Source organism: Amphiprion ocellaris, chromosome 5, assembly GCF_022539595.1.
Source record: "Amphiprion ocellaris isolate individual 3 ecotype Okinawa chromosome 5, ASM2253959v1, whole genome shotgun sequence".
Taxonomy (NCBI): Eukaryota; Metazoa; Chordata; class Actinopteri; family Pomacentridae; genus Amphiprion; species Amphiprion ocellaris.
Window position 1 is genome coordinate 5,601,726 of NC_072770.1, and position 12,121 is coordinate 5,613,846.

The 12,121-nt window shown below is 39.6% G+C and overlaps 1 protein-coding gene across 12 annotated transcripts in view; it reads left to right on the top strand.

Annotated features, from left to right (window-relative positions):
* The window catches only part of rap1gapb (RAP1 GTPase activating protein b), a 107,191-nt gene that overhangs the window by 77,418 nt on the left and 17,652 nt on the right, over positions 1-12,121 (top strand). For 8 of the 12 annotated variants that reach the window (XM_023287591.3, XM_055010703.1, XM_023287593.3 and 5 more), the window contains 4 exons: positions 6,757-6,804; positions 9,092-9,130; positions 9,345-9,530; positions 10,361-10,464. In XM_023287591.3, coding sequence (XP_023143359.2) covers positions 6,766-6,804; positions 9,092-9,130; positions 9,345-9,530; positions 10,361-10,464 — 368 coding nt within the window. In that variant the 5' untranslated portion in view covers positions 6,757-6,765. Of the gene's footprint in view, positions 1-2,792; positions 3,125-5,039; positions 5,076-5,109; positions 6,661-6,756; positions 6,805-9,091; positions 9,131-9,344; positions 9,531-10,360; positions 10,465-12,121 lie in introns of those variants that run through there. The other 4 variants (XM_023287585.3, XM_023287588.3, XM_035955953.2 and 1 more) reach the window with 4 other exon arrangements.

The window sequence follows — 12,121 nt, forward strand, 5'->3', positions numbered from 1 at the left end:
TGTCTGACCCCCACTGATGTCCCCCAGTCCAGAGTGGCCACAGCAAAGTCAGGCTGGTCTTTGCAACCAGACCTGATGAATGGACAACAATGGACTTTCTCTGAATGCTAGGCATCTGTGCCCATTGATTGTCTCTCTTTGAAGTTTAGTTTTTCATTTTACTTACACGACTAACCCAAGGAGCATAAATGGAGAGATGAGAGGTATGAACTGTGTGGACATTAATGCCCCTCATATGTATTCATGCACATACTGTACTTACTCAGTGATTCGACCAGGTCAATCAATCAATGAATCAGTCAGCCATTAGCTCTCTCACTCATGCAGTCAGATCTGTCGTTCTTCATCACACACAAACACTGCAATTGCACACAATCAACTCAGAGAAGAAAATAGGTGCTGTCCTCATCTTCTCAGGCATGCAAACAGTGATAGTGCATTCACTGCAGCAGCTTTGTATAGTCTCTGAGGGCAGGAGACGAAACGTGAGCAGCTTAAAAGGCTGAATTTTTCATACTCGTCCATTAGACCACACTGTAGACTGTAAGCACCAAAATCAGGCAGGATTGTACAACTGTGGGCTGACTTTCCTAAAAGCTTAAGCTGAAATGTTGCTCTCAGCATAGCATCGCAATCAGTATCCTTTACAACTGAAACAATGTCAGTGCTCATAGTGTGAATCTGAATAATGATTATTATCTCCCACACATTTGCCATCATGTAACAATGAAGCATGATTATTCAGCAAGTATGTAATTAGTATTCTGTTTTCATGGTTCTCAAATCCCAGTTTGGCATTCAGCTAAAGCCAGTCTAGACATGGGTAAACACATCACTAGTAATGAAATGTAACCTCAGGATGAGACGGTGTCTAAATGGCAGGTTTATTCTGGTGCAGTTTCACTCTACTGACAGCTCTGTTCATATGAATCAATTTCTGTGCTGTTTTAATTCAAGCCATGTAACCAATTGACCATGTGTGTGATCCCATCAACTTTCCTCAAGGCAAATCAATGTCGATCGAAGGCTGTGTTTATCTTGTTTCACTGAATAAAAAAAAAATCCTTAACATATACACTATTCAAAAGTTTGGGGTCACCCTGACAATTTCATGTTTTTCATTAAAACTCACACTTCTATTCATGTGTTAACGTAACTGCACAAGGGTTTTCTAATCATCAATGAGCCTTTCAACACCATTAGCTAACACAATGTAGCATTAGAACACAGGAGTGATGGTTGCTGGAAATGTTCCTCTGTACCTCTATGGAGATATTCCATTAAAAATCAGCTGTTTGCAGCTAGAATAGTCATTTACCACATTAACAATGTCTAGACTGGATGTCTGATTAACTTAATGTTATCTTTGTTGAAAAAAATGCTTTTCTTTCAAAAAATAAGGATATTTCTAAGTGACCCCAAACTTTTGAATGGTAGTGGATATGGATGTAAACTGTCCTTTTAAAAACTTTCAACTACTTTTTTTTTCTTTTTAGAAGTAGGTCAATGTGGATATCTAATGTCGTGATCGAAAGACATGCGCAGAAAAGGCTTTGCTTTCACAAAACAACAGTCCACATTTCCTCCCACAGGGGCTTCCCTTGTCCTTTTTTCTAATCACTCCTTTCCCCCTCTGTCTCACACTATCTTTTGTGCTTTCATGTCATACCCATGCTTAACTATACACAGATGATTTTCAGAAGTGCCGCAGTTGGCTAAGTCCACCAGCAGGCTTTGGCATTGACGCATGCAGGGAACTGTGCTTGTCTCACATACAGTATCTCCCCTGGTGGATGTGAGAACGCTTGGAGCTCTCACATTGTTGTTTTCTTCACTAGGACATCATACAGTGAAAAGTACTGATGCATTTCCATGCAAAGATCCAACATGCACCACTGATTTCTTAGCTTTTCCCTTTCATCTACGCTACCATTCAAAAATTTGGGGTCACTTAGAAATGTCCTTGTTTTTAAAAGAAAAGCATTTTTTTCAATGAAGATAACATTAAATTAATCAGAAATACAGTCTAGACATTGTCAGTGGGGTAAATAACTATTCTCATTGTAAACAGCTGATTTTTAATGGAATATCTCCATAGGGGTACAGAGGAACATTTCCAGCAACCATCACTCCTGTGTTCTAATGCTACATTGTGTTAGCTAATGGTGTTGAAAGGTTAATTGATGATTAGAAAACCCTTGTGCAATTACGTTAGCACATGAATAAAAGTGTAAGTTTTCATGGAAAACATGACATTGTCTGGGTGACCCCAAACTTTTGAATGGTTGTGTATGTTGTAAAGCATTTCTTGTCAAAAAATATCTCATTATGAAAAGTTTGAAAGTTTGCGAGTGTTTGTAAAGAAACATAAGCGTAAGACTTACAGCTCATAAACTGCACTTTCAATCTGTAACAGCACTGCAGGTATAATTAACCTACTTCTCAACTATAAAACTCAAAGAAATATAAGCTATAAAATGTGGAATTTTTCAGTTAGTCTTTAAACATATCAGATATAACAGTACTGCCTACTGACCTGTTTTCAGAGCAGAAGTGTTTCAGAGAGGAAAACTTGAGAAATTTCAGATACAATAAAAGCGGAAGAGAATAGTCTTGTATCATGATATAACAGAAAGACAACTCTGCAGTTTTGTTTTGTTTTTTTGCGTCTACATGTAAGTGTGTGTGCTTGCATTAAAAAAGAGAAGAGCGCACAGGGAGGGGAGCCACATTGTTCCTCCCTTCGTCCTACTTCCTACAGAACAGCTGTGTGTGTCACAGGGAGGGTGGTGGCATGGAGGGGGGTTATATGAAAAGAGGAAGGAAGGAAAATAATATTCTCATGTTACAGCACACACTCTTACCTCACACATAGATATATGGATTCTGATGGACAGCTATCAAATTTTCTCTCCGAGTTTACAGTCTGAGCGACTGTGAGTGTCATTGTCAATCTCGCCTTTCTCCTTGTGGCTGACAGCGACATCAACACCCTCGCTCCTGTCAGCTTCTCTGCACTTGTGGAACGATGACTGATCTCAGGATATCTAAGAATGCTTTACTGGATGGACTTCTCAATAGTCCCTCCAGTAAACCATTTCTCAAGAGACGATGTGTCAGTGATGTGAGTATTATTTTTCATTTGCTGAAAGTGAGACATTCTTTTCACGCTAGTTGTTGTTACTTGTTTGATTTTTGAGCTAACTTAGAGACAGAAACACATACTGTATGTTTGGTGATGTATAACAGTACAAAATAGTTTTTTTTGTTCACTGCAAAAACAGCTAAAATGCTCCACTGGTCTGTTTTTAACTATGTATTGCATCTGTGTCCTGGAATGAACTACTTACAGTGTGTACTTTTTCTTTTCTGATCTGATGATAACATGCAAAATAGAATTTGCAAATTCTATAATGCAGCAGTTTCCATTAGCTGCATAGTTTCATGTTCTGCTACGAATAGAATGCTTCCACTATCCAGGAGTGAACTGCATCTTTTCTCTGGTTCACTGATAATCCGGTCAGCATAGGACAATGTTTGTTGGTGTTTGTTTTGCAGTCAGGAGAGCCGGATCTCCTCGAATATCATATGGCACTGTTTATTTTTACATGCAACAATAGACTGAGGCTGCACCTTTGGCTTTATTAGGTCAGGGTCAGATGTGTGTGAATGAAATGTGAGTGTGCTTTTATGAGGGAGACATGCTTATGTATGAGTTTACAAATGTGTTTCAGTACACTTTGAGTGAAAATGTTTAAACGAATGCATGTTTATACTTTCCTGTGGCTTTTGTGTGTACTGCATATGTATTCTGCAAGCCCTGCAGTGCCCTCCGTAAATTTAAGCTGTCATGTGGAAACATCAGCCTGGCACTTCAGTCCGCTTGTGTTACATGGTGAACAGAGGGCTCACCCCGCAACAAGCACTGCTGTCAAGGCTGCTGTGATTCTCTCCTCCTTTATCTCAGGTTGGAGCTGCTTAAAATCCATAATGTGGCCTCTGCTGGTGAAAATTGCATGCCTAAGGGTATTTTCTTCTACTCCAACCTCTAGCAGTGGCTTGGTAATTGGACAAAACACTGAATTGTGTTGTGTAGAAGTGTACGACGAGGTAGTGGTACTATTAACTGGACACGTTAATTATTAAACATTCAGTTTATCCTGTATTGACATGATATGAAACCTAGTTGCCAGACCATCTGTATCAGTTTATGCTCTGTATTTACACTACTGTTCAAAAGTTTGGGGTCACCCAGACAATTTCATGTTTTCCATGAAAACTCACACTTTTGTTCATGTGCTAACATAACTGCACACGGGTTTTCTAATCATCAGTTAGCCTTCAACACACAATGTAGCATTAGAACACAGGAGTGATGGTTGCTGGAAATGTTCCTCTGTACCCTTATGTAGATATTCCATTAAAAATCATCCGTTTCCAGCTAGAATAGTCATTTACCACATTGACAATGTCTAGACTGTATTTCTGATAAGGACAAATGCCCTTATATTTCTTTCAAAAATAAGGACATTTGTAAATGACCCCAGACTTTTGAACAATAGTGTACCTGTTACCTAAAAGGTTGTAGTGTGATGTGTTTCTTATCCCCATATTATTGTACAATACATGTATGCAGTGTCTCCTAGCTGTTACTCACAGTTAGATGAGCTGTTGGCTTTAGCAACAGAGAGTAGCACCATGGAGCTGCGAGGCTCATTTCCCCCTAAGAGTTACTTGTTTACAGCGCATTTGTCTTGAAGTGTGGAGGAGCGATTCTCCTGACGTTGAAAGGAGCCTCAGTGAGATTGGTGTCAAATGGGGTGGGGGCTGCGTTAAGGAGTGCCATCATCGTGAAAAAAGGATTTAAATGGTAAGAGAGATTCCAGCAGGAAATCTTGTGGCTTGAGCATGCACAGCCAGCTTCCTCACTGAGCAGAGATGAGGAGACAGTGCAGAACACAGGGAAATCATATCAACACTGCTATACAGAATTTCAAACCCATGTCCCTTTTTGGATCTCTGTCAACTCTCTCCCTCAGACCTCGGACCTGTTTGCTATGATCGAGAGGATGCAGGTACTGTAAGTGGTCTCCTGCCTCAGCTTTTTGTCCTTGCTTAAACTTGCCCATGCTTCCTCACAGGCTTTAATCAAATGGCATTCTCAGATTTTCTCTCACTTTGGACACACAATTTCCATTTACTTCTATTTCGAGGCTCCAGCTTTTCTGCTTTTCCTGATATTTTTGTATTCAGCCCTGCAAGCCAGCTACTGCAACACTTTTATAAATGTCCATGAATCCATCTATTTGCCATTAACATGTCTTTTGGTATTTGCAGCAGTAACGGCCTCAGGCTATCCTTACTCTTCGTAATGTGCTGAACAGAGCCGCTGTGTTTTCTCCTCACAGCTAGATACTCTTGTCTGCATCATCAGATGTGTGTAATATCACAATTTTCAGTGCTGAGGTGGATTTGTAGGAATCTAGTTTGTTTGGTAGTCATTGATGTAGTATCAAAGAGTTACATAAACCAAAAGGAAGAACAGTAGATTCTGAATTATCTAATGGAAGAGAAGAGCATGGTTTCAACAGGTACATTGAATTGTCTCCGACATTTTTGGCATCCTCAAAATTTCCTTTTGAACTGAATCATGATAGTTATCTTTTGTCTTGATATTGTTTGATCATAAAATAGGAGTCTCTAAAGTGGCGAGGGGGAAATTTTTTATCTGCATTTTCTTCCGTAGTGGTCAAAGACTGTCGGAAATTTAATTTTTATCTTCAGCATAGTCGCGTCTACTTAACACAGTCCTGAACCACTGTGAACTTGATAGACTACTAAGATAATATCTTAAGCAAAAGTTAAGAATGAGATGTAAACAATGGTGTCTTTATGATGTTGTATTTCTGGAACCACAGCAGAGGAATCACAGACATAAAAGGCATAATGTGTTGGTGTGACGACATATGTTACTATTGCATCCCTTTTGAACATGATTTATGGAGCCTTTCCCAAGAAACTTATTTATGTTGTTTGCTTTGGTTGTTGAACATTTCAACAGTGTAGGAGCAACATGTTTGTGTTGTAGACAACAGTAGGATATTTTATTAGTAGTCATGTATAATCTCCACAGAAGAGATAAAGAGAATGATGGGGGGTGAAGGAAAAACAGAAGCAGCGGAACAGTCTTCAGAGAATGATTTTTAAGAAAGCACTTCCAATTTCCATTCGATTTATCTTCCTTAGGTCTAAAAATCTGCATCAGATTTGATACGTTTCAAATCTTGCTGCAGGGTGTTCCACATAAAGGGGCCACTGATCAGCATAGCTTTGTTACTGATCTTCCTCTGCACTATGGAAACTGTCAGTAGTTTTGAGTCAGCAGAGTAAGAACAGATAGATTCGATAGAAAGTTCTATTTTTGCAAGTAGAATGGTTGTTAAAGATATCTGCATTACCGCTTGTTGGAAACACCATCTCTGCTCTCACAGACCTCTGCTGATCTTTCATATCCACTACAGTCTCGAAGATATCGCTCCTCTTTTCTTGACTTCCTCTTCCACATCTGGTGACTGACCTGAACTATTGTCACAACAAATTATCTTTGCACTACACTGCTGCACAAGACATTTCATGGATCTCTCATCAACAGTGTTCTGAGTATGTGTCTCTTTGTGTAGCTTTGTGAACCAATTGTGTAGCGATCTCACTTGTGCCATCAGTACCTTGTCATTTTGTCTCCCTCCCTCTCCACAGGGTTGCAGAATGGATGAGCAAAGATGCCCCCTCCCTCCTCCCCTCAAAGTGAGTCGCAAATCCACACATCTTCTCACAGAGCAGGGTCTGGTAAAGCATCCGTAATGGCAGAGTTATAAAACGTTCCTTATCTGCTGTCAGACAGGCTTTAGGATGCTCACCGACTGAGTTAGGAGCCCGACAGGGACGAGGACAGCAAAATCCTCTGTTGTCCCATTACCTAGACAGTCTAATGCAGTAACTACGGAACACTGGTAGATAGTCTCAGCACGGAGTCTGAGGTCATGTCAGAAAGGGCATAAAAAAGTAACTTGGTGAGGTTTTGGCCTACCTCAAACCTGTATGATGTGATTTTGGAATTTGAAGTGAAGATTTCTATAAAGCTTAGTCTTGAAAATAGAGTTCTACAGTCCTGTTGGCATTCAAAATGACAAAGTAAATTATCTGTTAATTACATACATTTTATCATCACCAGTACATTTAAACAACAGTACAAATTTCTCTGTAATTGTCGAATATCATATTCCAACAGTTGGCATTAATATACTGCTGGAACAGCTCTCACTCAACTGGGCAGGGCAGATATTTTACTAAATGTCTGAAGCTAGTTTAGGAGATTTGCTTCCAATCTGCCTCTCAGTCAGCACCACATTTCATGTCAGGTGTTGGACTGAGTTGAGATCAGGGTTGTGCAGACACAAGTGAAGTTCTCAAATGCCAAATATTCTTTAGTTTTGTAGCAATTAGCTTTCCCTTGAATAGTGCTAATGGACTTTACTCGTATTATAAAAACAAACCAATACTGGACCCTGCACCTATTTTAAACACAGGTGTGTGGACAGACTTATATTTCATGAGTGTCCCATGGTTCACGTCTGGGCTAGTTTTATTGTGTGATTGTCTATTTTTCCTAGTTCCCTGTGGATACCTGAATAAATGTTGACAATGTGATGGAGCTACGGTGGAGAATGACTTTTTCAGCTGTCATAAACAATAATAAACCCATCAGTTTTTGGGTTTGGCCTTTTCTTAGCTACAATAAGCAGCTTCTGTCTAGACTCAGCATTTTTAGTCACAGTATGGATGGAAATGTCATTAGTCAGGGACTGGATGGATTCCCATGAAATTTCATTTCCTATAGTGACTCTCCACCTCTGTGGTAGCTACACCTGCCAACAATCCCATGTCATAAGTTTTTATTTTTTGCTAGGGACGGGGACTTCAGCTGTCACAGTGAAATGTAAAAAATATTTTTGCTGTCACTTCTGCAACATATAGCCAGTAGCTTTTAATAGAAAAAATCTGACCATGGTCAGACTGGTCTGGGACTGTTGAAGAGCATTCTTGGGAAAAGGAGAAAATCAAAATTAAGGGACGGTGGGGATGCCAAAAAGAAAATTGCAGCACAGAGTCATTGTTTCAAACATCACAGATTATTGCCACAGTAAATGAATTCAATTATCAGAGGGTGACATGAGAGATGGAATTTATGTCATGTGACAAAGTGCTTGCATTAGCAACCACTAACTGACAGTAAGCTTCTCTTATACATGCAGTAAAATATCACTTTCTCCCTTAGTATGTGAAAGACTTCTTTCTCACAACAATACTGAGAGCTTTTAACACCCAGTCACTGGAGAATATAAAACTTTTGACAAATCTCTGCTGAGTTAAAATGACTTGTCTATAGTTGCAAACAGAGCAGGAGTGATGAGTACAGATTGTTAATCTCACCAACCAAAAATGGATATACACTACGTTTCAAAAGTTTGGGGTCACCCCGGCAATTTCATGTTTTTCATTAAAACTCACACTTTTATTCATGTGCTAACAGAACCACACAAGGGTTTTCTAATCATCAATGAGTCTTTCAACACCATTAGCTAACACAATGTAGCATTAGAACACAGGAGTGATGGTTGCTGGAAATGTTCCTCTGTACCTCTATGGAGATATTCCATTAAAAATCAGCTGTTTCCAGCTAGAATAGTCATTTACCACATTAACAATGTCTAGACTGTGTTTCTGATTCATTTAATGTTATCTTCATTGAATGAACTGCTTTCCTTTCAAAAAATAAGGACATATTGTAAGTGACCCCAAACTTTTGAACGGTAGTGTACATTTTTTTAAAGAGCATTAGTGAGAAAGGCTGACAGTGTGGCCTCTGTCATGTTTGCAAGACAACAGAAGTAACAGAACTGTATGCTAGTGTAGTTAGTATTCCGTCACAATGTCTTTGCTTATTGTTATTTCCCTCAAATAACCAAAACTGAAAGTATGACTAGAAGCGGCTGTTTGTCAGCCTGACTCATATTTGTTTCTCTCCCTACAGACAGAAGAAGACTACATCCCTTATCCCAGCGTTCATGAGGTACATACTACATACCCTCAAACAAATAACTCACACACAAATATTTTCTAAATGTCAGAAATTGTAATGCTAAAGGTTTGAAAAGGTTTCAAAAGAATTTGGGGAGCATGCATTTTGTAAAACAGGGAAAGCAATGCAGTGCTTGATGCCACACACTGACTATTATTTTTTCAAATCAGTGCTCTTCCTAAGCATTATTTCCCTTCACTGACAGGTTTTGGGTCGCAGAAGTCCATTCCCACTTATCCTGCTGCCCCAGTTTGGAGGCTACTGGATTGAGGGTACCAATCATGAACCTAAAGACCCACCAGAGGCAGATCAACCGCCCTGCCCTACCTCCCACATCAAACTGGAGACAAACAGCACTGCAAAGATCTACAGGAAAAATTTCATGGGCAAGGTGAGGATGGGGAAATGGGTCTGGTTTCATGTACTAAATAACAATCAATCCTGGTTTATTTATCCATTCATCTGAAATTATACCTGTGTTTTGGGAAAAGGCCGCCTATTTCCATTTTCTTAAAATTACTCAACTGATGTTGGTGATTCATCCTGGTTGAAAGTGTTGGTTTCCTATTTGCCAGAACGTAGCTCATTTGTGTTTAGAAAAATAGAAAGTTTAGGATTCTGTCAAGGGATAATGAAAGCAAAGAAGAAAATCCTCAAAGTTTGTGTCTGTCTCTGTGTGTCTGTGTGTGTGTGTGTGTGTGTGTGTGTGTGTGTGTGTGTGTGTGTGTGTGTGTGTGTGTGTGTGTGTGTGTGTGTGTGTGTGTGTGTGTGTGTGTGTGTGTGCGAGACAATTTTTCAGGCATGCAGAGCAACATATGGATAGGCTTTTCAAAGAGATGAACAGCTGACAAATGTAACTTCTGTTAATAATGCAACAACTTTGTTTGTATTCTCTCCCAAAGCAGTGTAGTGAAGAAGTGCATGTAAGTGTAGAAACAGCCAAAGCAAGAAAAATAATACTCACGATATCATGCTATATAAATTTCCTACCTAAAATATATTATATCAAGTTGTGCATTCAAAGTAAGATTTTGTAAAACTTGGTGCACTCTACCTTCACCTTTTCCACAAGAGCAGTTCAACCACTTTCCTTAATTAGAAGACTGTTACTCTGCCCATCTTCAATTTATTATAGCATTTTTATTATTGTGTCACCTGCTGTGAATTGCTGAAGGAGTGTTCATCCTCGCATTAAAGTTTCCTCTGCTTATCTGCCCGCAGGAACACTTTAATTACTACACTATGGATGCTGCCCTGGGCCACTTGGTCTTTTCAATGAAGTATGATGTCATTGGGGATCAAGAGCATCTCCGTTTGATGCTCCGGTACAGTTTCCTATTATCTTTATCTCTAACTTGCATCTGCTCTCATTCATGATTTTTTTTCTCTCGCCTGTTCCTTCTAAACCACAACTCTCTCCTTTGCAATACCTTCTACAATTTTCCTTTGCCTTTCTTCTATTTTCATCTTTCTTTTTCTTTGTTCCCCCTCCGCTGAACATACAACAGCCCTAGCTATCAATACCCATGCAATGCATTGATTTTTTTTCCATCTACTCATATTGTTGATCCCCCAAACATAACTATTGAATATAATATTTTCACACATGGCTTGACTGTGTGCCCCAGATTGGTTAAAGCTTTTCCCCCTCAACAATAGCATTAAGTGAAGCAAAAATGTCACAGAGGAAGATGAGAACTCTCAGTTCTCACATGTTGCCTCTGTGATGAATTTTAAAATGTATTTTCCAGTAAAACACAGTACTGCTTAAAGGTTTGTCCCTCTTGTCAGATGGTAAATGTTATAATTTCTTTAATTTTCAGTTAAAACATGCTTGTTTTGGCTGCCCCTGTAGCTCACCAGGTTGTTGCGGGTGACTCGTAAACAGGGGCTATAGTCCCCGATGCAGTGGCTATGGGTCAGAGTTCGACCCATGACCACTTACTGCGTGTCTTTCCCCCACTATTCTCCCTATGTTTTCTGTCTCTCTCTCCACTGTGCAGTATAATGAAGGGCAAAAAAATTATGCTTATTTTACACAGTCTGACAGTTTTCAAGCGATTGGTAAAGAACCTTAAACTTTTCAATGACAGCAGATTTTTGTCTTAGTCATAGGAGGGTCTTTTCATTCTAAATTGTCCATCCATCCATTATCTATACACCACTTAATCCTCATTAGGGTCACAGGGGAGACTGGAGTCTATCCCTGACTTAGGACCAACACAAGGGACACCCTGGACAGGTAACAGTCTATCACAGGGCTACACATAGAGACAAACAATAACACTCGTATTCACACCTACAGACAATTTAGAATCACCAGTTAACCTCAGCATGTTTTTGGACTGTGGGAGGAAGCTGGAGTACTGGAGAAAAGCCACACATGCACAGGGAGAACTTGCAAATTCCATATAGAAAGATCCCAGGAATGCCGGGACGCGAACCAGGGATCTTCTAGCTGCAAGGTGACAGTGCTAACCACTGAGCCACTGTGCAGCCCATTCTAAATAATATTGTTTCTAATATTAAATAACCCATAAATAAGAATTCAACTAATAATGCCCTTACAGATTTGGAAAAGGTGTTGCTTTTGTGTGCCTAGAACACATGAAAACAGAGTCCAGCAGAGAGTTATGTGACATTTTTCTGCCAAGAATTTTGTAATAATATGAGTCTAAATAGTGAAAGGTATATTTGCACAGACTCTGTATAAATGGTGACTTTAAAATAACCCAAAAAATATTCTACAATCAGCACTCTATTCATCCATGTTGTACAAGTGTAATGCCTCCCACCTGAACTGTTGAAATCCTTCACTCCTTCACATTCTGCTAAAGACAGACGAGGGGCACAGAGGCAGAATGCAACACACCATATAACCTGCAAGTTAATTTTAGCACCTGAGAGACTCAACTCCTGCATTCTCTTTGTAAATGGAACTCCAGAGTGGATGAGTGTGCAGTGAGGTAACAGCCACTCTGC